The sequence below is a fragment of the Rhodamnia argentea genome, chromosome 4 (assembly GCF_020921035.1).
Source record: "Rhodamnia argentea isolate NSW1041297 chromosome 4, ASM2092103v1, whole genome shotgun sequence".
Lineage (NCBI taxonomy): Eukaryota > Viridiplantae > Streptophyta > Magnoliopsida > Myrtales > Myrtaceae > Rhodamnia > Rhodamnia argentea.
In genome coordinates this window covers 25,408,119-25,433,113 of record NC_063153.1, presented here as the reverse complement: position 1 = coordinate 25,433,113, position 24,995 = coordinate 25,408,119, and the positions used below count along the sequence as shown (strand labels likewise).

The 24,995-nt window shown below is 39.8% G+C and overlaps 1 protein-coding gene and 1 long non-coding RNA gene across 5 annotated transcripts; one reads left to right on the top strand and one right to left on the bottom strand.

The window, feature by feature from the left end:
* Positions 1-96: 96 nt before the first annotated feature.
* On the bottom strand, positions 97-5,136 carry LOC115726169 (zinc finger BED domain-containing protein DAYSLEEPER). 4 transcript variants are annotated; one of them, XM_030655929.2, is made up of 3 exons: positions 4,948-5,136; positions 2,789-2,903; positions 97-2,325 (listed from the first exon to the last, which is right to left on the bottom strand). In XM_030655929.2, exon 3 carries the CDS (start codon positions 2,316-2,318, stop codon positions 342-344), a length of 1,977 nt encoding a protein of 658 aa, XP_030511789.1. In that variant the 5' UTR covers positions 2,319-2,325; positions 2,789-2,903; positions 4,948-5,136; the 3' UTR covers positions 97-341. The 4 variants fall into 4 exon arrangements, with proteins under 4 accessions (XP_030511789.1, XP_030511788.1, XP_030511792.1 ...); XM_030655928.2 differs by having other exon boundaries at positions 97-2,339; positions 4,948-5,135; XM_030655932.2 differs by lacking the exon at positions 2,789-2,903.
* Positions 5,137-15,665: 10,529 nt separating this feature from the next.
* On the top strand, positions 15,666-18,742 carry LOC115726171. Its single transcript, XR_004013512.2, has 3 exons — positions 15,666-16,033; positions 16,640-18,641; positions 18,684-18,742. It is a non-coding gene; the product is annotated as an uncharacterized LOC115726171 (long non-coding RNA).
* Positions 18,743-24,995: the final 6,253 nt, after the last annotated feature.

Below are 24,995 nucleotides of genomic sequence, written 5' to 3'. Positions count from 1 at the left end.
TTACATGCACCAGAGCACCTAACAACGACTCGGGAATAAATTAGTTCAAAGCTACAAGTTACCTGGAAGATAAAATACACAACTGATACCTCCCTGTGCTTTAAGTCCATGCTTTCAAGCTAAGACTCAAATCTACGGCAAATCAATGGTAAGAAACTTGACACCTGAGAGCCCACCCCCAGTTGCAGAAAGTAAAATGGCGTAAGGCGAACCAACCGAGGTTCAATATCAAGCATCCAAATTCTAAACCCACTCAAATGGCGAAGTGGTATTCCGGGAGGTAAATTACAACCTATCAAGCCTAGATTCGACACAAGTCCAGAATCAGACGTGAGCTAAACCTACATTTCCACTTTCACAAGGGCGTTTGATATCTGGGACGAGCCGTACTGTAGCCAGTCCTTAGTGCACAACAGGGCTTCCACCGTGTCAGGTCGCAGGGAACACCTGTACTTGTCCATCTCCTTGGGTGCAGTATCAAATACAGAATCAGGAAGAACAGTAGACACAGGGATAGACAGGATGTCACGAGCCATTTTAGAAAGGGTTGGGTATTTCAACTTGTTCAGCTTCCACCACCCTAACACATCAAACTCTTGCACTCGAGGCAATAAAGTTTCATCCAGATACTGGTCCAGCTCCGACTTCATCTGCTGCCCACTAGTCTCCATGATATACATGTCGAAATCAGTCAGCCCATGGTCTGTCAGAAGATGCCCTCCTTGAGGTGATTCCTCCATCTTGTTTCCATTAGGCCCTTCTTCTGCGTACGCGGGCGTCAGAGGCAATGGGAGCGAAACATATTCGAGAAACAGCTCGTGGATGCCTTCATCAACTATCTTCACATAATTCGGAGCATCGTCACCAAACACTTTAGTGAAACTGAACTCAACAAGCTTCATCTTGAACCGAGGATCCATGACCACAGCCATGGCCAAAACCAGGCTGCAGTCCTTCCAGTATTTATCAATCTTTTCAAGCATCGGCTTGGTAAGATCGGAGATGAAGGGATCCTCACTTGTGACTGCACGAGCAAGATCTGCTTGTATCTTCCACACTTCATGAAAGAATGTAATTGCAGTAGGGCTGGTGGCGGTTGTAAGAATACTTGCTGCTTCATAAACAGGCTTTAAGTAGGTACAGAGGGTTTCCACCTGCTTCCACTCTTCCAAGGTCGGGGCTTGCTTGTAATCAGGATCGGAGGTATCCAAGCAAGAGAAAACTTCCTTCAGTTCCGAAGCAGCCACCAGCATTTCATATGTCGTGTTCCACTGAGTTTGATCATCTAAAGAAAGGCTTCTCTCGCTAGGAACTTGCAGCTGTTGCTTGAGATCAATGAACTTTTCCTCATGTGAATCTGATGTCTTCACGTATTTTACACTGTTCCGTATCTTCTTCACAATTCCTTGCCCTGCCCCAAGTACATCTTTCGCGACAGCGGTCAAGGTACGTGCAACGCAATTGCTGATCAACAACTGACCATTGAGAATATGCGGGTTCTTAACAGCAAGAAAAGGTTTGAGATTTTCACGTGCTGCTTCAGTCAGTGGCTGATTAAAAGTAACAGAGAACAATTTACTCTCCAGATTCCAATCAGCAAGACAAGTAGCAACCGCATGACTTAATGAAGAAAATGGCTCCATTACAATGTTGAGAAGCCTGCGATGCATCTTCCAGTCACTATCCATGAAATGGCCAGTCAGAAATAGATAACCCAAACTTTGACTAGAAGTCCAAATATCGACAGTGAGGCAAACTCGTCCTGGCATACCCTCGATGAACTTCATCACACCTTGCTTTTCACATAAATAAGTTGCTATACAGTCACCTTGCACAGCATTAAAAGAGACCAAATCGAACCTTGGTTGAAGATTCTGGACAAAAGTCACAAACCCAGGATGCTCAACCATGTGAAGTGGGTAGTCATGCATTATAATCATCTTAGCAATCTCATGGCGACACCGGTCCTGGTCGAAAGGTATAAGTTGGACAGTAGAAGTTCTATAGCGACGTTTAGGAGGATCGGAACCCATTCTTCCAGGTGCAGAGTATGGTGTGACCTGACTCTTGTCTTGGTTACGCAGAAGAGCAGGACAGGTGCCCTTAGCAATATGACGCTTGAGGTGGCTGGTGCCAGCGACCTTTGAGCCTGTACTATAAGCAAAACTTTGCTTGCACTGCTTACAGCACGCCCTTCTACATCCAGGGCTCACAGTTTCTATTGTGAAGTGTTCCCAGACGATGGACTTCTTTTTTCTCCGCTTGCTGGGCTGTGTTTCAGGAGTTTTCACATCGTTGTTTTCTTCTGGGGTTGCCATCTTCTATCTAAAAACAAATTCCTACCCAATAAAGTTAGAGACAAAACAACAAAAGAAAAAGGAGAGGTATGAAAGAGAAGGAGATTTGGAATATTGACAGCATAAGACAGATACGTTACATAAATCACTGATGAATGGGCTCAAACAAAATATGACAGTAAGATGGACAGAAGATCTGTACAAGGAATAAAAGGCTTCGGAAAATCGTTGACACAATGGTGGCCAGTTATAAGGTACAATTGATGAATTAGCTTTCAATACAATGAGGAGAGTTTAGACATGTTAAGCTAGCCGCAAAACATGATTTTCCGCTTTGTGTTACATTATCTATGTCAGCTATCCACTATGGTGAATGTTCCTGCATAAAGTCCACAGCAGAAGCACTCCAAAAACTCAAAGGCAGACTATTCAGAGTATCTGCATTTTATACTCAGGAAACACAATCTAGTAGTAGCTTTAACATTTGATACCTCATCTCATAGATGCAACAGGAGTTATCTTGGTTGGTGGTTGGTGATCTATGTGTCAAGAAACCAACTTGCGTCAGCCTCTGTCTTAGCTATAGAATTCTAACCCTCGATCTGGCTGAAAAGTGCAAACAACAGTAGGCTAATGAATCTTTTTCTCAAGCTAATTCAACTTCTCATAGTCAATTTATACACAATCATCAAGTGCAGCCAAAGAACTTATATCTGAATGAAAAGGAAGGGAACTACACAAATCTCCTTAGTATCCTAGATATATCAAACATGCAAAAGCATCCAAGTAAAAAGAAACTCCAAGTATTGACTAAGGGAAAGCCCCAATCATATCCCAATTACAAAGAACTAACTGAAGACAGAAGGAAAAGTACTGTGATTGCTAATGCCCTTTTTTCAGTCATTGAAATTGAAGTAAAAGCTTTAAGGCATCCATTGGTATCAGACTTGCACATACCACTTTTCACTTTTCAGTCAATTGAATAATTTCAGAATGTAACACACAAAATCCATTAAAAAATCTGCCAGCAAGCAGGGCAAGAAACTACCCATCTCCACTATATTTTTTTCAGATTCAATGAGTCTCATTCATGTAGATCATATCTCCAACTCCTACTCATATTACTCTTGATAAATGCCTTAGTACTTGGCAGTCTGAATAATTAACAAGTGATGCTAGTAGACGTCGTGAAATCTTCATGTCACACCCTCCTACAGCTTAGAGGTCAACAAGTAGCCTAGCATTTATTGATTCTTTGTGACATACTATCTCATGTCAGTGGGACATTAGTATGTGTAAGACACGTATTTATGTTTCACCATACAGAGTAAAGCTACCAATTTTCAGGCAACGGAAACCAACACATACAGTGATTTCATGGAAAACAAACCATACAGTGATTTCTATAATAATTCGAGAATGAGAAGTTCATCCATTCGTCCTTGTGTACCCACATTCCCACCACCGATCTTCTCTTAAAGTAAATTAGCTACCAACAGAAAACAAATTCTGCGGACTAAAAATGTCCTTCCTTTTACGTTTAAACCACATAAGACATATCCATAGCTAGAAATATATCACACACGTTTCATCTAAGTCCGGCATCTTCAGATCGTTATGTCTTGGAAGAGAGAAGGAAAGAAAATCACAAAATACGTCTTGACAAGCTAACTGAACTGACGTCTTCTTCTTTTTTCTTTCGCACTTTTTCCCCCCTCCTTGGCTTAGCTGACGTTAAAAGTTGGGCCACACGTTCCTCACTCAGCCCACCATAACCGCCCCCTATAAAGGGTCGCCGGCTCTATCAGGTTAGAGCCAACAGGCCGGCCCTCGCAGGTAAGCATCCAAACAAAACCCTTCGGTGAGTCAGCCAGCAACCAAAAACCACCCACTCGTATTATCCACTTCCACTTCCAGATAAAAGAGGGGAACACCCAGTGGAACAGCGAAACTGGGTTTAATCCCTTTGGGCCCAAGCGAGCCTAATAAGCCCAGCCCGATCACCTAGTCCTCCATCCCAACCCACACAGACCCCGACCATCTCCCACCCAAACCGGCTCGCTCTCTTCTCCTATGCTCGGGAACAATGTCAAAGCAAAAGCCGGTCCTTTTTAAGTTTTACCATCGGCTTCGGGCTCAAAGAAGCTTTGGAGCAGAAGAAAACAGATCCCCCAGAAGGCAAAACAGATCTAAGCGCTCGAATCGAGCTTGGACTCCTTTCAGCGAAATTCGAAAACCGGGACGAAGCCGTACTGTACGCTTCTAGCCTCTCTGGGCTTCAAAACTCGAAGAAACTAAAACAAAAAACCGGGGTCGAACGATCACAGATCTGACGCCCGAAGCTGAAACGAGCCAGGACCTTGACTAAACCCAGAAGGGCCAGAACGAATACGAATCGAACACGAGCCGATCCACAAACCACGACGACGCACGCAAACGGAGGCTCGCAAAAACACAAAAACGAACCTTAAAAGAAAAAGTCCATCAACAGGAGAAACCAAAAACCAACGACCGATCGTCATCGGGTACCAGGATCCAACAACAACAACCCGACGCGACCTCAATAAGAAACCAAAGAACAGTAATATTACAGAGAGAGAGGAAGAGAGAGAGAGAGCAAAAGAGCGAAGCCCAGCATCAGCATCATTACCGCTGCGGGAGGACGAGGGCGATCCACGGCGAGCGGAGGGCGATCGGATCCGTCGCCGATCACCTGGGGCTCAGATCTAGGGTTTCGCCGGCCGCGCAAGGGAAGAGGAGAGAGAGATTGGGCTTGAGACCCGAGAACGAGTCGTAATTGGACCGCTCAATATTGAAAAAAGAGTGGTCGGGATAAGATCTGGAGTCCGGGGGGGGGAACAAAACCCGACCGCGGGGTCTAGCTTCGCTTCCTTTCGATTGTTGTTGGGCTCGTGAATTTTGATTCCCTTCTTGGGCCGACAAACTTTAGAAATTGGACCACCAAGAAAAGCCCAACCTTATTATTTATTTTTATTTTTATTTTATTTTTTTGTTATTTATATGTCTGTGTATAGAGAGACAGATAGAAGAATCGTTTTGAATTGTAATGGGTAGAGAGGCCTATCAAATTTAGCCCACCAAATCTAGCCTAGAGCCCCAATTTGAGGGGCCCACTTGGGTTTTGGAATTTCTTTTTCTTTTTCTTTTTTGTTGGGTGGTGTTGTTTTATGATCAGCCTAATGCATACTACCAAGTTACTAATTTTGTGAAGCAGAGAAATAGAAAGGGAAGATTTTGGGTTGAAAAAGAAAAATTAAGGAAACCGGGAAATCATCGCCTTTTCATCGATACAACTCCGTACCTTCCAAATAACAAAGAGGGGATCGGGTTTTCCCTCTCCTATTTGTTATTTCATCGCTATTTTGCAAACATTTCATCCTCTTTCTTTATTGATTTCGAAAAGCCGTTTCGAATAGAATGAGGATGAATAGTGTTCCTTTAAAAAGGATGGGAGTATTTTTTTTGTTTTTTCCTTTCTCCCTTAAAAAAATGTATGTTGAAATTATAATTTGAAGGAATGGAAAAAGTATAACGATGAGTTGGAAAATGAATAATTCAATAATGGTGCCTTTCAAAAAAATTCTCGGCTAAGCATTAGTATATGATCGATAGATACTTTTAAATATTTCCACGATTGTTCCATTAACACTTATCCTCAACGCATCGGGTCGATATTATCCTCAACAAGCATACAATTTATTTAAGGATCTCGACCACTCGCCATGCTTAAAAATTCATATTCGGCTGTTACTCGATACAAATCATTAAATGACACCAGCACCGGATAGCACCCGATTTATTGCGAATAACTTATTGACAATTACTTTGATAAAGTGATAGCCGGCGATTTATTTAACTCGCCTAAGAATTCTATGTGACATTATTTTAAAAGTAACTTATCCGTGCATGACTCGACTGAGAAATTTTCCGTTGAAATACATAGCAAATCGCATTAATTGGTTAATATTTCCCTCAAATTGTTTTCTCTTATTTTGACCCAAAAAAAAGAAAGAAAGAAAGGATATGTTAATCTTTAAAAACGCCACATAGCATCCTCAAATCCACTATGTAAAATGTCTTTTATTGATGCAGCAACAAATTCATCCACCAACAAGAATCGACTTTAACGCATCAATTCTCAATCAACCGAACCCCATCTCATTATTAAGGACAATTCATTTATTCTCTTCGAGTCTAATTGGTATAGCTGCATCTACAACTATGCTATAGAATGAAATAAAAATTGGCAACACATGTTTAAATGTCCTTTGACGTCACTACAAAGGGAAAATTGTCAAAAAAATCCTAAAGCTGGTGCACTTTTGCCAATTCAGTCCTAAACATTTTGATTTTGACAATTCGGTCATAAATCTTTTGTATTTGTGCCAATTCGGTCCTAGATCTTTTTTTTATGTCAATTTAGTTATAAACCTTTTACATTTATATCAATTCAATCCTTCCGACTAACTTTAGCCCGTCGGCGTTAACGTAGATAATTTTTAATAATATTTAAATATTTTATAAAAAAAATTCTTTTTTTTTTGCATTTCTTCTTCCTTTTTTTTCCTTTCTTCTTCCTATGTCAATGCTAGGTGAGGTCGACATCGCCCAGCCATGGCGAGGCGTGACCTTGGGGAGGGCTCACCATCGCCGGGGCATGGTCGGCCTCCCCTAGGCCGGATCTAGGCGAGGTCACGACTCACCATGGCTGGGCGAGGCCAACCACGCCGGCGACCAATTGGAGGAAGAAGAAAGAAGAAAAAAAAAAAAAGAGGAGAATGAAAAAGACAAAAAAAGGAAAAAATAAAAAATAATTTGTAAAATATTATAATACTATTAAATTTGTCCACAACAGCGTCAGTTGGACAAAATTAGCTAGAATGATTGAATTGGCACAAATACAAAATGTTTGGGACTGAATTAGCACAAATGCAAAAGGTTTATGATTGAATTGGCATAATTATAAAAGAATTACAATTGAATTGGCAAAAGTACAATATATTTAGGACTCTTTTGACAACTCTCCCCGCTACGAATGATTAATGTGCTTGGCCAAAGTTGCTACAAGATTGCTATAATTATCAAAATGATAAAAAAAAAAAAGGTATGTAACATTGTTATACGTCGGGCCAACTCCAGATGACGAAAAAGACATAACATTGTTGCACATTGAACCTGGAACGTATAGATCCGCCGTGCCGCTCCTTGGGTCCGAACCGAGAGCGCTAGCCCAGAAGTTGTAGCAAAAAAAAGTGCTGGTCATCCCTGGCGAACTTCTTGCAAGGGCCGACGACAATGTCGTTTTTGGATCGGGCACACGGCGGGAAGATTAGGGACGCCGTGAGCGTGAGGAAGAGCGGATTAGTGATGTTCTGGAAATGTGTCACCGGATACATTGCATTTGCGGAAGCTGCTATAAAAGTGCTTCAATTATGAGGGTGCTGCGACTGTGATATTCTTACCAAACATTATGAAAAGCCAAAGTACCTCATTCACAGCTACAGCAGCCGCGTAGAAAACCGCACCAAACGCACAATTTTCTTCTACTCATCACAATATTTCCAACATCAGAACCTTTCGTATGCTTTTTCTTTCTTAGCAGAGGTGATCAACGAGCAGGCGGACACACTCGGCATGCCCAAACTCCATAAGTAAATGAGCATGGTCGGGCAATGCTCTTACATTAGAAAGCCCGGGCTGGCCGACCCAACCCAAAGATTCATAGGGATGAATTTGAAGTGATGGCCGCACTTAGATAACAAATTAGGCCCAACCGGAGTCAAGCTTCGACTGGAGCTCACATCGTGTGCAAGATATTTATGTCTTTGCCTAACCCCAGCTTAAGTGATAGAAAATCCAACTCAAGAAACTTAAACTGATATGTGAATGGAGACTATACAAATGTAAATAGCACATAGGGCCTGTTGTCAAACAATGTAGAACCATTTTTCAACATCAAGCTTCACCGCTTCTGAGCCAAGTCGAACTCCGATGCGATAGCAAGTAGTTCAATTTCCATTAACGACAGCAAGTGATAACGAGTTAGGGGGGAAGGGAGGAGAGGATGGGAATATACGAAATGTGGCGGGGCGAGCCAAGAAAGTGGAGGCGGAGAAACCGAAAGCCGACGGCCATAGAGTTCACAAGTTATTGCATGCACTTGATGCATGTGAGCCCAATTCACATCCACCGAGATCATTCAATATAACTTTTCGTCTTTCAGGTTCCACCTTAAAAACTACTCATCTTAGCGTACATTCGCAAGTTCTATTTTCTAAAAATGGAACCACCTACTAGTTCATTGCCTTAATTTCTTTTGTGACATATCAAAGTCTCTATCTTTCTGGAATGGAGGGGGTGTCGTCTAGATGATAGCATAATAAACCTCCAAAGCATCAAACGTTCATGTCGGAACTCCAAGCAATAATGGAAAGGGAATTTTATAAGTTATCATGAACCAGAAGTAAGAGACACAAGTCCAACTAAGGACGCATGTGGTGGTGGCCACAGGCCAGTCGTTAAAAAACACTCTTTACACCTCCCTTTCGTTTCAAATATTTAATCAACACGTGCGCCTGCCTTGTCAAGGTTGTCAACCTCGTATTCTTAATTTTTCTTCCCTTTGTGTTCATAATTAAAGCACAAAATCCACTGCCCTTCAGCCTTAACAATGCACCGACCCCAACTCATCCATACCAATAAAAATCCAAGCCAGGGCACATTCGAGGGTCGATGACCATGTAATTATCGACTTAGGGCTTTTCTATTTTTTTTGTGCGTGGAGACAAAATTGAAAAATTCTAGCTGACCCACATAAATATAATGGAATCCCATTATTTATCTGGGGTTCTTAAAGTAAATTAGAGAGAGAGAGAGAGAGAGAGAGAGAGAGAGAGAGAGAGAGAGAGAGAGAGAGAGATGGTGCCAAGTTAATTGGGAAATGGCAAGACAAATTTATGGGTTGAACCGAAGGGACAGGCCAACCTGAGAGCAGTGTCGGGCATGGGATGTGTGTTCGAAAGATTGATCAGTTCAGAAGAAAGTCAAGCGGTAAAAGTGACAAAAGAGCGCATGCATTTCCATGCACTTGTCCCCGTTCTCGTACACGGATTGCCACCTACGGAAACTTCCTCAACAGTCTTTGTGCGTGGGCATTTACAAGGGCTATGGGGTCTCCATCCCGATGCTATAAAGCTGCTCCACCTGAAAATCCCCAAGTAATTAGTGTTTAATCACTTTAATTAGCTCTATTTTCGTTGTGCAATCCCCGTGAAAACGTTTGGAAGTTTAAAAGAAAAAAATCAATGTTTTTTGAATGAATGACTTAATTAGAGAAAATTATCCAAAAAAAATCTCGAATTTATTGTAATTTTTTCAATTCAATCATACACTTTTTCGTTTTGCTAATTGATTCTAACGCTTTCATATTTTACCAATTGAGTCCATCCGATCAATTTTGACAGCAAATCGCCGATGTGGACGATGGTCTTCCTACGTGACACGGTCAGCGCCGACGTGAACAACTTTTAATAATATTCTAACATTTTTTTGAGTTTCATTTTTATTTTTATTTTTGCTCTTTTTTGTGAATTTTTTTTAAAGGTTTATGACTGAATTAACAAAAGTACAATAAGTTTAGGGCTTTTTAGACAATTTTTCAGACTTAACCATGTAGAATGAGTTCAATGATTTTAAGAGACAAGAGGGAGAGTCATAGATTGGGCGTGAAAGTGGATATGGGTGGCCCGATCGAAAGATGGAAGAGGGAAAGTGATGAAGATAGCGGGAGACCGAAGAGGATGCAATTGCTTTGTGATTTCGTAGTGGAAGAAGTCTTGTGCTGTCAAGTCAAGGCAAAAGTACATGGTACAGTTAAGTGCCCAAAAAAAGAGCATTACCATTCTAAGGACGAGTCCTAGTTTTCCCATTCTAACAAATTTGATGTCTTAGCGCTTACCATGGTTATCGATCGGGAAAAATCCCCACCCTTTTGCTCTATACCCAACTACTATGCGTCGCGTCACAGGCATCCTACCAAAGAGCGATTGATCACGACATTGGGTTTTCGATTTTAAACGTACATATTCAAATTTCGGGATGAAGTCAAAGGATATAATAAATATGATTGAGATTCTCTAAGGGAGAATGGCGTCAAAAAAGTCATAAACCTATTATGTTGGTGCTAATTCAGTATTAAAACTTTTCAATTGTGCCAATTTAGCCTTAAATATTTTTGCATTTAAGCCAATTGAATCCATCCGTTCAATTTTGACCTAAAATTGTTAGTGTTGACATTTTCTTATAATTTTTTTGAACTATTTTTTTTTTGTCTTTAATAATTTCTTTGGGTTTTCTCTTTCTTTTCTTTACTATCTTTTTTTTTTAGGGCGGCGACGGATGCCGGCCGACCTCGCTAGCCCCCGGCGAGGGCGTCGCGACCCTCACAATGTCCGAGCAAGGGTCGGCACCCTTGCCTATGTAAGAAGAGTAAAGAAAAAAAAAAGAAAATATATATATTAAAAAATATTTGCGTCGGCGTCGTGCCACGTAAGATGACCCATGTCCACGTCGGCGATTTCCTATCAAAATTAAATGAATAAACTCAATTGGCACAAATGCAAGAGGTTTATAACTAAATCGGCACAATTGAAAAGTCTAGTATTCAATTAGCACCAATTCAATAGATGTATGACTTTTATGACAATTTTTTCCCAAATTAAATAAATTTACCACGCTTAGATTTGGGCCAATGAACGGCCCAAATAAGTTATCGCTTTTTTTTTTCCTTCTTCTTTCTCCTTACTTTCACCGTTTTCCTCCTTCATACTTTGCCTGTGCCCCCACAAGCCTGTTTTGGAGTGTTCAGTAGAAGATAGGGCAGGACCTAATCCGACTTGCGTAAGTTATTACAACCAAAACGAGAGTTGGTCATCCAACCCTAGTTGGTAATTGAATCTAACAAGTTAATAATTCGCCCTGATTTAGGTAAGTAATTTCATAGAAGAGTTGAAAAAAAATTGGAAACCTCCGTAAAGTTATTATTAAATTTGACAATTTGCAAACAAACAAAATTGACCATTTTACAAAAGTGTGGATAGCTAACTAAGTTGCTTGGAAAAGAACACAAGGGTCACTTTTTCTTATCAATAACTAGGGGTGAGTGGCTTCGGGTTCCGTCCGGGTTTCGGATGAAATCCGAAACCATCCCGTTAGAATCAGTTCTCCAATTTTTAAGATCTGCCTACATAAGTGGAACATACTCAATCACATGTTCTAGGGTCTACCCAGGTTCCACTTATATTTTTAATTGAACGAATATAGTGAATCATCACCTCTAATTACCACCATTTTCTACTACAATTCACTGACAACAACTCATATTTAAATACGAAATATCAACACAGTAAAAGTCTCTGTCATTGACATCACCGGAAATGAAAGCTCAAACTAGTGGTTCCGGATTACATACTCATCAGTAGAAGCCATGGTATACTACAAGATCGCACAAAGATAGAGAACAAGAAAAACACAAAGGCTTGTTCCAAATTTTAGGTCGAGATAATGACATAAATGGTTATTGAACTTTTGTCCAATATGCAATGTACTCCCTGAATTTTTAATTTGACCAATATGGTCCCCGAACTTTAACCCAATGTGCAAAGTTGTCCTTGGACTTTTAATTTGTCCAATATGATTCCTAAACTTTTGAAACATGTTCGACTTAGTTCCTAAACTATAAGAAAATGTTCAATGTAGTTCTTCCATTGATTCAGGTTCGGTGACTAAATTGAACATATTAAAAAATTTAGAAATCATATTGGTCAAATTAAAAGTTCAGGGACTACATTGTATGACGGGTTAAAGTTCATGGATCATATTGGCCAAATTAAAAATTCAAAGACTACATGACATATTAAATCAAAATTCATAGACCATTTTGTGTCATTTTGCCTTCAAGGTTCTAGGTTCTAGGTTTCAAGTTCGCCTGGAACTAACCAATCGGAATCGGTACCCCACTCATCATGGATACCTTTAAAACTCGAAACAAAACTTTTGAAACGCGTTCGACTTAATCCATGAACCTGAATCAATGGAAGAACTACATTAAACATAAACATCTTCCTATAGTTCAGGGGCTAAGTCGAACATATTCAAAAATTCAGAGATCATATTAGTTAAATTAAAAGTTCGGGGATCACATTATACAATGGGTTAAATTTCATAGATTATATTGGTTAAATTAAAAGTTCAATGACTACATTATATATTGAATCAAAGTTCATGGACCATTTGTGTCATTTTGCCTTACAGGTTCTGAGTTCTAGGTTTCAAGTTCGCCTGGAACTAACCAATCAGAATCGGTACCCCACCTATCATGAATACCTTTAAAACCTAAAACATAACCAATTTCCACTGTTCAGTTTTTCCATTCCTATTTCTATCTTAAAACTATGTTCACCTATAAATTTTATGCCATTTATGGAAATTAATCGAGATTTATCGGCTAGGGCAAAAAAAGAAAAATGCACACAAAATTTTTTTAATTGGGGGACAAAACGTCACTCCTACCTAATGCGATCGGAAACGTCACTTTCTACCGACGCGGGCTACGCCCCATCAAGTAGCACCAAAGCACCATCCACCCCCACGTTGCATTTAAGAAAGCAAGTTGCACGATGGAAATTGGAGTTGAAACTTGCTTAATTACTCGCAAATCAAAAGAAAACAGAGAGGCATGACGGGGGTGGGTTGAGCGTCGAGGGTCATTTGACAAGATTGGCATAAAATTTTAATTAAGTGATTGCCAGCTATCTTAGGACAATGCACCTACCCACTAAAACTCCAACCCAACAGCCAAAAAAACAATAATAAAAATTAAACAAAGGGCCTTAACGTGCGCACGTCTTGGTGATCAATTGGGAACTCAAATTGTCTTCTTCTTTTTCGTTAATGATTATACAGCGGTGAAAAAACCTCATCCACATTCATACGTGAATACGTCAGCGGGGTTAATTGATTTTAGAGATGCGATCAAATCGAGTCGAGTCGATATACCGTAAGTCCGAACATGATTCATCTCGACAACGGCGAGCTCAAATGGCATTGGAGAAGCTCGAGCTCTACTCCACTAGGCTCGGTCGTGTATTGCGAAGGCACGAATACGTAATCTCGACGTTATTTATCTCCAAAGTTTAAGGTTATTGAAAACCCTTGAGATTAAATTCAAGTGCTTGATATAAATTAGGATTCCGATCAGCTGCGCGCGTTGTTAAACAAGCTCGCGAGCTCAATCAATCCCGGCACTCGCGAGCTCGGATTAGAACGTGCCGAGTCAAGTCCGATCCACATCATCGAGCCGAGTTCGAGCTACTCACCGGCAACTCGGGCCTCCCTTTCGCGCCAAGCAAAGAGAGAGAGAGTCATGAATGGTTTGGTTCGGTACGTTTCAAACAGGGCAATTGTTCTTCCGGAGGTCAAAGTCAAATAAATAATTTTTACTTAGGGACTCGGGCTTTTTGGAGTCCACAAGAACCGCCTCCAGAAGAAGCATTAAAATATAAACGATAAAATTGTTATTTTTGAAGGAAGTAAAAAAAAAAAAAAGAGAGAGAATAAAAGAGAGAGAAAAAGAAAGAGAGAAATATACAAAGGGAAGAGTCCAGGGCGGACAGGCCCGACAAAGAGACCTTCGTACCGGGAAAAACGGGGGGGCTACGCAGTTGTCCCAACTCCCACGCACGCACCTCCCCACGGTGGGTCACCCTCACATGCCTCCATGTGGAGTGAACTCCCAGTTATTTCCCTTTTTGCCCCTCCCCCCCCTTTCCCAAAATTAATTAGGATTTCCTAATCGATGATTTAGGTAAATACGCGGTAATTCGACCCCGGAACATTTATGGCCAGCCCGTCGATCCCTCATTTGTCTTTTTTCTCGTCTACCTGTTTTAGATCTAGGAGCGGGATCGATTTTTCTTTTTCCTTCCCTCATGCCGGGCAATCTTTTCGGAACTTTTGTTAAGTCGGACAGCAAAAGGGGACAGGGAAATTCAAATTCAAATTTTTATGTCTGGAGGAGACTTGTTCCTCGATAGGCCCACCTCCCCTATCTCTCTGTCTAGGATCACTTTGGATTGAAGTGAACCTTAATTTGTTGCCTTAGTGGTAGTCATTATCGACACTTAGAATAAGGTATGTTTATCCGGAAGCGAGTAAATTAAATTTCGCCATTATACACAAAGACATTTCTTCCGATTTCTCTAAATATTTGTGAGAATTTATGTAAATTGTTTTAACTAAAAATTATTTTTTTTTTAAAATAATCAATGAACGAGGTCATAATATGTGCCATTTTTCGTTAATGGATTTATTCATCTTAATGATAACTCATTCCGCGCATCATGTAATGGTTCAGCGAATGTCGAACAACCGCCGTGGGGCGCGTGGGATTTGGCCATTCGCACATTCCCCCTCCAAAATGGAAGAGGACAGATCTGAGGTGGGGCCCGCCGGTTGTGTGCCCCGTTTGGGGTTTCGATCACCGTCAGATGCGGCAACTTGCATCGCAGCCGCACGTTTTTTTATGACTTTCTTGTGATGGGCTTTCTGGGTTACCGGGGAGTGGGGATCAAACGGTGTCGGCCTTGTCAACACTAACACGGTCTGACCACACACACACACACACAAACACTAATACGAGAATTTTGGTTTAAATTTCATCGACAAATACCTCAAGACACAATGAGGAAAAAATTGTAATTTTCGAGTTATTGACTTTACATGGTGTGTGTGATTAGTGTTTTGAAAATTAAGGTAGTTTGGGAACATGGGATATGGTAAAAAATTGGGAGGTGTGAAGTGAAAATATATATATAAGATTACAATTTTCTCTACATCGCTCTGTCACAAAAGCTTGAAAAAAATTCCATATATGTCACAAGTATTTGCGATCCTCCCGCTTTTAGTTTCCGAGCTAAATTGAATTTATTTTTCTCGCTTCTGGTCATAAATATTTAACATTACATTTAACTAAAAAGCACTTTTTTTGGTTTTCCTATCAAGCTTTAAATAACGTGCAAATTTCAAGAAGGTAACTGAGAAATGTACACGTGTCTATGTATCGACATTTATATATCGTAAAAGTTTCGGGTGTTTATAACTTAAAAAAAAAGAAAAAGCGAAAATATGTCTACTATAGAATTTACATTACACAAAAAAAAAAAAATACAGAATAAGGAGTTTATGCTGCTGATCTGCCTCAAGTGCTTTTAAGGCTCTTCATGTGAAAACCAAAAGATATTTTTAAATGAGGGAAACAAGTTTCAGAAAAGAAAATGGTGGATTCAGCAAATCTCTCAGCCCAATATTCTTCTAGGGATCGGTGGTGGAGCAAGAAAGGGGCTCAATTCTCCTATAAATACCACCCCTATCCTACACCCTTTTCTAACCTTCACCTACTTCTTCTTCCTCTCTCTCTCTCTCTCTCTCTCTTTAGCTTTTAGGGTTTTGATGGGTGTCCAGTGAATGGTCCTCTTTGTATTCTTCCACAGCTTTCTTGAACTGCATATATTAAATTGGGATCTTTCTGAAGCAAGTGTACACTCTCGCACTCTTTCAACAAGTCCTTGTTTCAATTGCGGTTCAAGCTAGCTGTGGGAAGATACAAACAGGGCCAGGCGAAAATTCTCCATCCGAATCGCCTCCCGTGTGTGTGGATCGTGAGTATTCAGAATTTTTGCGCGGCCGGTAGTGATTTTGCCTTTCTGTTGGGTTACGTGAAGGTTAAAAAGTGGCGGTTCTTGATGTTGTTTTTCCTCAAATCTGATTCTTGACGCGCTAGAACAAGAGTCTCTCTCGCTGGTGTTCTTGAGAAGTGAGGGATCTCATGGCTTTCAAGTGTGAAAGCCCTTAAAGTTTTTATTTTTTTCCCTTTCGTCTATTGGGTTTTTTCCTCTTGTTTTCGGAATTCTTGTTTAAGTTCATCGGTGTTTGCTTGTACTCCTCTTACGTTCTTGATTGATCTTATCGTTGATAGTGGAATGGACCTGTGTTCTCTCTCTCTCTCTCTCTCTCTCTCTCTCTCTCTCTCCCCCAAGTAGTTCTTTAGACATGGATCTGGTGAAATTTGTTATTTTTTATGCCAGAGTAATTGTTTGAGATACTTCACCTTTTCTTGTTTCAGAGAGTCACCTCCATGTGGGTGCGTCTGTTACACATCAAGAAGAGATAAAAACTCACGGTCGATCAATACAGATCTGTATTCTTTTGTAAGGAACACGTTGCTGATGTATTTGATCTCTACTTTGGGCTGTGGTGCTTCTTAGGTTGCCGTATTCTTGAGTCAAATCTGGACTCTGGCCTCGCGCATCGTCATTGCCTTTGCGATTGAACGTGGTTTTCACCGGAGAGGGAATTTTCTTGTACCCTTTCATTTTCTTCTGTATTTCTCTAGTATACAAGTCTGTAATATTCTTGATGATGTTCACCTGCACATGTTTGCAGAGCCGCGCATTTCTCTCGGTTTGCTTTCCCAGGTATGTAACAACGAAGTGAGTCCCACGAGCCATGTCTGATTTGGGTGCTAAGAAAATGTGCATTCGATGAAGAGGTTAGACGGATTGCTTGTTCATATGTGCGCGTCATCCGTTACATTGCTGAATGTCACGAGAACAAAGCTAAGCTATATCTTTGCTTTTTGGTGGATTATCGTAATTCAATTGCAAGGAATCTCTCTTACTTTGATCTAAATTGAGCCGTCCCGCTCAATCAAACTTGTTGAGGGTTTTGGGGCAATTTATCTCGAGGGTAACTGGGTGGATGAAATCTTGATTATGAAACAAGAAACCAGAAATATAGATGAACCAACTTGCAAAAAAATGGCCTTTCTTTCGGGACCCCATGAAACCCCCATGAAAAATAAAGTCTGATGCAAAAAGGAAATTAGGGTTTCCTTTTGTACATGAGGTTAAAGACAAGAGAGGCAAGAAAGGTCCCCCTCTATATATGACTTTGCAAATAACAAAAAAAGCAAAAAATTGTTTTGTCTTGGTTAGAACTGATGTGTCTATGATAAGATTCTCATGTTCTTGCCGGCCTCTCCTGTTGAGGAAGTGAAGATCAAAGTTTCTTTAATATGAGGTTCTTCTTTCCAAAATCAAAACCCTAAGCCAGATGAAAACTATCATTAACTTCCAATGCAAATTGTTGCATTTTGAAATTTAGATCAGATCTAACGAAGGGTCCGGCGAATTATCGTGTGTGGATCTTTTTAATAATTCCTTAGCGGAATTGATTATTCGAGAATCGAGACCGCAAGTATAATATGATTTGGCTAGTTCAATAGTAGACACACTTTGCTTTGCTTTACTTGTTTATTATGGCTTAATATTGCTGGAATCGCTCATCTTTTTGTAAATTGCGTTATTCTTTTCACTCATCCAAGATGATCGATTGACTTTACTTTATTTCTCCTATTGGTGCTCCCTCTTTCTATATCAAAATATATTGTTCTTTTGCTGCTCCCTCTTTTGCTGATTCGGTCGGCAAAAGTGACAATAAAGAAGTAATTTGCGAGGTTGAATATGAATAGATTTAACAATGCGTAGTTGTTTGTTAACTATAGTATATGTCCTTTGCTCAATGTTCAATTTATGAACTTTTCAAAAGGAGAGAACGAAAAGTTCGATCTTGCAATAAACAAGTCACCACAGTGGTGTTTTCTTTATGCAATCCTATGGTAATGCTTTCATTTCACAAGGAAAGATAACGAGATTCACAAAAGCTAAATCTAATCTCCATTCTTTTGTTATGATATGATAAAGTCCGACCAACATTATTACCTACCAATTACTTTCTAATTCATTTTTCTCCTCCAATAATGATACATGAGAAACTAAAATTATAAGATAAATGCATTACACGGCAAACAAGTCGGACCGGCCAATGAAGAACGAAACTTAGGTGCAACCAGATGCCCGAATACTGTGAATATTGTAGACCTTACATGTTTTTATCAATGATCTTTGAACCCAAGACAATAAATGTATGTGAAAACAACATGTGGAAATAAGAATGGCACATATGAGGGCTATCTAGGTCTTGCACGTTTTAGGTTTTTTGAATTTGAATCAAGCCTACCAGTCTAAAGTCAGACTATAACTTCCCTTAACCAGCTAGTCTAGTTGATTAATCAAATATTTCTATGTAATAACCGCATTGTTTACCTCAAAACCCTAGGAAAGATCCTTTCTAGACAATACACATCTATGGAAAGCCTTCTATTTTCTCTCTCGTTTAGTACACACATCTTTAAATTTGTGGTGATATGTCATTAACCCATAACTTACTTTTTATATTTCTCATATGAAGAACGCGGCGTCATCGCGAAATGTTGTTGGAGGAAAATTGTTTCCTAATACAATGTAGAATTGAATGGCCAATCTCATACTTTAAAGGATGAAACCCCAATTCTTTTCAAATCGAAGGTTCATTGATTCGACAATGCATCGAATGACTAACATTGGGACCAAAATTGGGAAGGTACAACCCTAAGAACCGTGACATCTCGTATACGATTCCAATTACCAAACTATAGTTGGTCTTCAAGGGAAGACATAGAAGGATATTGCTCATACTGGTCACCCTAACTTGTCCTAATTAACCAAAAAAGTCATAAACCTATTGTACTTGTATCATTTTAGTTCTAAACCTTTCAAGTGTGCCAATTCAGTCCTAAACCTTTTGATAACTTGCCAATTATGTCATAAACCTTTCAATTATGTGAATTTAGTTCTAAATCTTTTGAAATTTTGTCAATTTAGTCCTAAATCTTTTGAAATTTTGCCATTTTAGTCCTAAACTTATCATTTGAGTAATTTACCAGAAGGACTAAATTGATAACTTATGAAAAGGTGTAGGACTAGTTTGGTAAATCATTAAAAGGTTTAAGACCAAATTGGCATAATTAAAAGGTTTAAAACTGAATTGACAAGTTGTCAAAAGCTGTAGTACTAAATTGACACAATTAAAAGGTTTAGGACTAAATCGGCACAAGTGCAATAGGTTTAGGACGATTTCGACAATTTCCCCATCCCGAAAGAGTAAACGGAATAACACGAGGAAAGTGGCAAACTTTATATGGAATTTGCAAATCAAGAAAATCTTCTGTTCAAATATCTTCATTCGCCTCAAGGAAAGACAGCCGATGAAACGGTGCCAATCACGTTCAACCATCTTTTGCAGCTTTCATGTGACGAGGAGGTGGTTGCCAAATGCAAATGCCCGAATGGGTTGGAGGGATATTAATAAGGTTGGGAATAGCGACAGGACACATCTCCATCTCCTTGGCCAACGAAAAAAAAAGGAGTGGGGGACGCCATTATTGATTTGGTGCTCCTCTCTGCCATTTCCCTTTCAAAATAACCCACGGTCTCCGTAGTGCATGTTCATCACATGAGGCTTCAACAAATTCCCAACTTTTCCGCGAAGACCCTTGTTTGATTCTTGAAGCCGAAGGCAATTTCTTGGGGCCTAATCTTGAACATTCTTCGGGTTAATGAACTTTTCCTGCTTTGAAAAAGGTTCGAAGATGATAAAGTTGTGTGAGGATGTAAGGGTGCTTTCGTACGCTACCCCTCGTGGAGTCTATCTTAAATTATGTATTCTGTAATGTAATTAGACATCTAAAAATTTCGTTTTCTTTTTTTTTAGATTGGGTTTAACAGATTTTCTCTTTCTTTCATCAAATGCAAAATATGAAAACATCAATTGATAGAGCTGAAATGTAAGCAGGTTTCTTTCAGTTGCTGTGTCTTTAATCCTGTTGGATTAACAATTAAGCTAACATGTCAGGACTATCCTTTGTGATTTGGTTTAAGTGTGGTGTCCAAGTGGTATGATCAGCTCTTGGGGATGCTTTCCACACAATTTTATTTATCTACTTGTTGTTGATTGATGAGGAAATCACCTTTAAGGAAGGTAAAGTATGGGCCTAGAAGCGAGTTAAAGTCATGTCGGGTGGCTCAAATATGAAATTGTACTGCAGATAGTGGCGTGGGAAGCCGAACATGTGCCATGCACCTGATCCATACATACAAGTTCACTATTTAATCACTAAGTCAACTCCATACTATTTACCTGGGTTGGGGTTCAAGTGCATTTTTCTTTTCTACTCTTGCATTGAGAAAACGAATTATCGGATAAGGCATTCTAGTAGATGCTCAACTAAGTTGTTTGGTCTCTTTCTTATTGTTTCTTATAATCCACTGAACGAGCATAGCTCCCGATTGCTTGGAAACCTATAGAACCCTCGGAAATAACCATGACCGGTTAGGTTCGGGCCGTTGGCCTACACAAGTGACCCCATTTCATCTCCATAACAACTCTCGATCAATGGTTCAATGGCTTAAAATTAACAACAACTACATTCACATTCACTCAAATTGTTATCTGTTTTGTTTACTTCAATTCTCCTTTAAAGCTTCATTTGTTTTGCGAAAAAAGAAAGATTTGAAAAATATTTTCCTAAAAATAATATCTTTTATCGCTTGAAATAATCAGTTGACAACAACTTATGCCTAAATGTTTTCGTGGACGATTAATTTTTTTTTTTTGTTCATTTATTTTTGTAAGCTATACAAGCAATAAATTTTAAAAATTTATTTTTCAAATCATTCTTCTTTTTTTTGTGTGAAAAAAACCCCTAAGTTTAAACTTCAAATGCATTCTTCAATGCTAGCTTTTGGGTCCCAACCGTCACGGTCACCTATTCCATTAACAGAAGGAAGAATCCCAGCAGCTTTTTCGATTAGTCAATCCACAAAAGGACGAGAGGCAGGCGTTGCAATTAATGAAGCAAGAATTTTAGGCGAACATAAATGAAGTCATATGATCTTGAAATCAATGTGCATGAAATTTTGTGCTTTCCTTTGGAAATATCATTAAGCTATCCCCAAGTCCACCATACGTGGATGTGGTGTCCTGTATAATGAGCGTACGTTTTATATAAATGAGATCACTACTAGATTCAATAATCGCCGTCATGAATGTACGTCGTATTACTAGCTTAATAAGTTCATGATACCTTAATCATCTCATGTCACTCCATGCGGCATGAAATTCTTAATGTAATCTATAATTTCCTCTTTCGGGAGGACAAGGCTTTTACAAATTAAATATAAGTCAAAATTAGGGTAATTGCACAAAATGTCATTTAGCTAAACAAAAGTAAGGTCAATGACACACAATTATTGCCCTTAACATATGGAACAATGTGAGGATATTGGCACAAAAAAATTATATGAATTCATCATGAGAGAGTCTAAGGACATCTACACCTAAATCATGGAAGTGATTTATGAATATGTATATATATCTTGGAAAAAAGAAGATTGCAATAACCATCATACGATATGAGGAAGACCATCAACGGCCAAGCTTCTTAATACTGACTCTCTCTTCTTCTTCTTTTTTCTATTTTCCTCCACTTCAATTGGTATTTTTTCATGAAAAGCAAACATGAGATAACAAATCTAGTCTTTAACTAAGAATTCGAATGAATTGGGTTTGAACCAATCAAGCTACTTTCCATCTTAGTAAATTGTAAGTGAGTCTGTCTTCCTCATTATACTCCATTATAGCCATTGTCCACATCTGCTCTACTACGTGGAAGAGTTTCCCACCAACAGCATTTCGAAATTCAAAAGCATATCTCTAAGTATAAAGTTATGGCAACACAATGCGAAAACAAGATTGGTGGGAGTATATCGCATAAGCATGCTACTTAATGCTCGGAGCGTACCATATTTCGAGTATCAAGTTGACAAAGACAAGCTAGACATTATGATTGCATCGCCAAAAAAAGCCTAACCCCACCTTATGCCTAACTTTACAGGCTAATCTCTCTCTGTGGACCTCAACAACATTTCATCAGTCAATTGATGCTCGAATAATAGAACTTTGTTGTAGCCTAGTATTTGGCAAAGATTCCTCTTGAGAGAGAACCCACCTACTCACTTCCTTAATGTCACTTCAATTTTGATGACCCCGTGTTTCCTTGTTTTGGCTTTATTAATTGGTCATAAAATGGAATTGTGCCTCGCACTAAGTGGTGATGGTTGAATGGGATATGCAATTCAAGCATCCCCACCTAGGGGACGGCGGGAAAATGTCCAGTTGGTCATAAACTTAATGTAAGGATATTAATTCAGTCCTTAATGACTGGTTCTCCTATGTGGCACACTGCCACATTAGAGATTTTCAGTGAAAATCGGCCCAAAGGACTACATTGAAATTTTGGCGCAAATATTTAGGACAAAATTGGCAAAATGAGAAGCTTATGATTGAATTGACATCCATATGATATACTTAAGACCGATTGAGTAATTTTCCAATTCATTAGCCATGGATGGGTAAAAAGGAAGAGCTGAAGATTGATAATAATCCATTTTTTTTCCAAAAGTTTGCAATGTTCTTTTAGGGAAAAGGGTTTTGGGGGTCATGCTTGATTGGTATCCTAAGCCAACTTCCACACGTTAGACTAAGGCTGCGTTTGGAAATCCTTTGGGGGAAATTTTTTGGGAAAATGCAAAACACTTTAAGTCAAAGGAGTTTTTCAAAATGCAAATTGTGTTTGGTAAGTTGTAACTTAAAAACCCATTGCAAAGCAACTTTCGGTAAAATAGCGTTTGGAAAAATTATACTTGCAAGGCACTTTTTTCACCTTTTATTAAAGAAAAGTTGAAACCGTTCACCGGCTCCAGCGAACAGGCGGCCGCCGGCAACTCAGATTTGGCGCCGGCGGCTGTTGTCTAAGGTTGAATGAGGGCGGCCTCACCCGGGTTTATTTTCCCATTGTTCCACGGAATAAAAAAAGCGCCTTCTCATCCCGTTTAACCCTTGCTTCTTATGTCCCTTTGCACTGCAATTCAATCGTCTCTCTCCAGAGCCAAATTGAACCCTTGGTTCACAGTCCCACCACCTGTGATGGATTCTCTCCAATCCACATACAGAGATGACAATGAAATAGGGGAATTGCCCCCTCACCCCGCTCCTCCCTCCCCCGCCGATAAACCCTCTCCGCGGCCGACGATGATGGGTGAGCTAGAAAACCCCAAACCTCCGAAAACCCAACCCATTTCCGATGGTTCATCCTCCGATGACGAAGAAACCCCCGCTTCTTATGAGCGCCGAAAGTATACCAAACGACCCAGAACTTCCCAAAATGACGAGGACGACGACCAAGAAGAGGACGAGGAGGAAGAACAGGAGGAGGATGAAGAAGAAGAAGAAGATTCGTCTCCCAAAAAGCACAAAGGGCCGCCTCGCCTGGGTTTTGCGCGGCGACCCAGATCCGACCACCGACGAGGGCAGCGCGGGTCACGCGACCTTAGGCGGCCCTCGCTTGGGTCGCATCGCCCCTCGCTGCGGTCGTACGAGCCCATGCGACGGTCGCCGGGTTGCACGACAACGCCGTCCCCCCTCCGGCCCGTCGCCGTCCCCTCACAACCACGTCGGGCGAGGTGTGGACGAAGAAGACGATGAACAGTGACAACGAGGCCAAAACCGAAAAATAAAAAAATAGATGAGGATAGTTTCGGAAGAATATTTTTTACTTGAACAATACCAGTATGCTTGCCGAGAATGCTGAAATGCCAAGGCAGCCTTCAAGCTGCCTTAGGCTTTCAGCCTTGGGAAGGCTTACTTTGAGCCAAAGAGGTTTTCAAAAAAATTGCCAAACACCTGATCCTTGGCTCAAAGGACTTTGGGTGTCCAAAGCCACTTGGGAAAGTGGTTCCCAAACGCAGCCTAAGTCTACTTGCTCGGTCCAATCGAAAATAGCTTGTTGCGTAGCACGGAGTCACGGCCACAACGCTAATTGAATTCGCGAACACGTGAAGAATTGGAAAAATATTGAAGTTTCACGGTTATTATCAATTGAAAAAATTACTAATTTGTGGCGAAAATGAGATGAATTACCAAAAAAGTCATAAATCTATTGTATTTGTGTCAATTTAGTCATAAACCTTTTGTATATATGCTAATTCATTCCATCTCGACATTACGCCGATGCAGACTTTTTTTTTTATAATAATATTATAACATTTTTTTTATTTTTTCTTTAACTTTTATGGGCTTAGAGTAGGGACCCCTTGCTGGTACTGGGTGAGGGCGCCGCCAACCCTCGGTGGCCCTAAGTCCAGGAAAAAAAAAAAAACTAAAGAAAATTAAAGAAAAAAGAAAATATATAAAAAATTCAAAATATATTAACTATTGTTAATAAGCTCACGTAAGCACTGGTGGTGCTACATCAACGCCGATCCCCTAGATTTGACCGGGTGGATTGAATTAGCACAAATGTCAGAAGTTTAGAATTGAATTGACATAGTTGCAATAGGTTTAAGACTTTTTTTGGTAATTATTCCAATGAAAATGTCACATGACGTACAAATTTGTACTTGTAGATGTATATGCATGCACAAATAAATCATAATCCCCAGTAAACCCTAATAAATCTGAAGGAAAAATCTCCAAACAGAAACAAAATTTCGAATTTGTTAAAAAAAACGCAGCATATGGGCTCAAACAGTGTACTTTAGAAGGCCAAATTTTGAAAATATGAAATGGATCGAAACCCAACTAAGAAGTGGATTCGAAGCAGAAGAGAGCTCAACATTATTCATT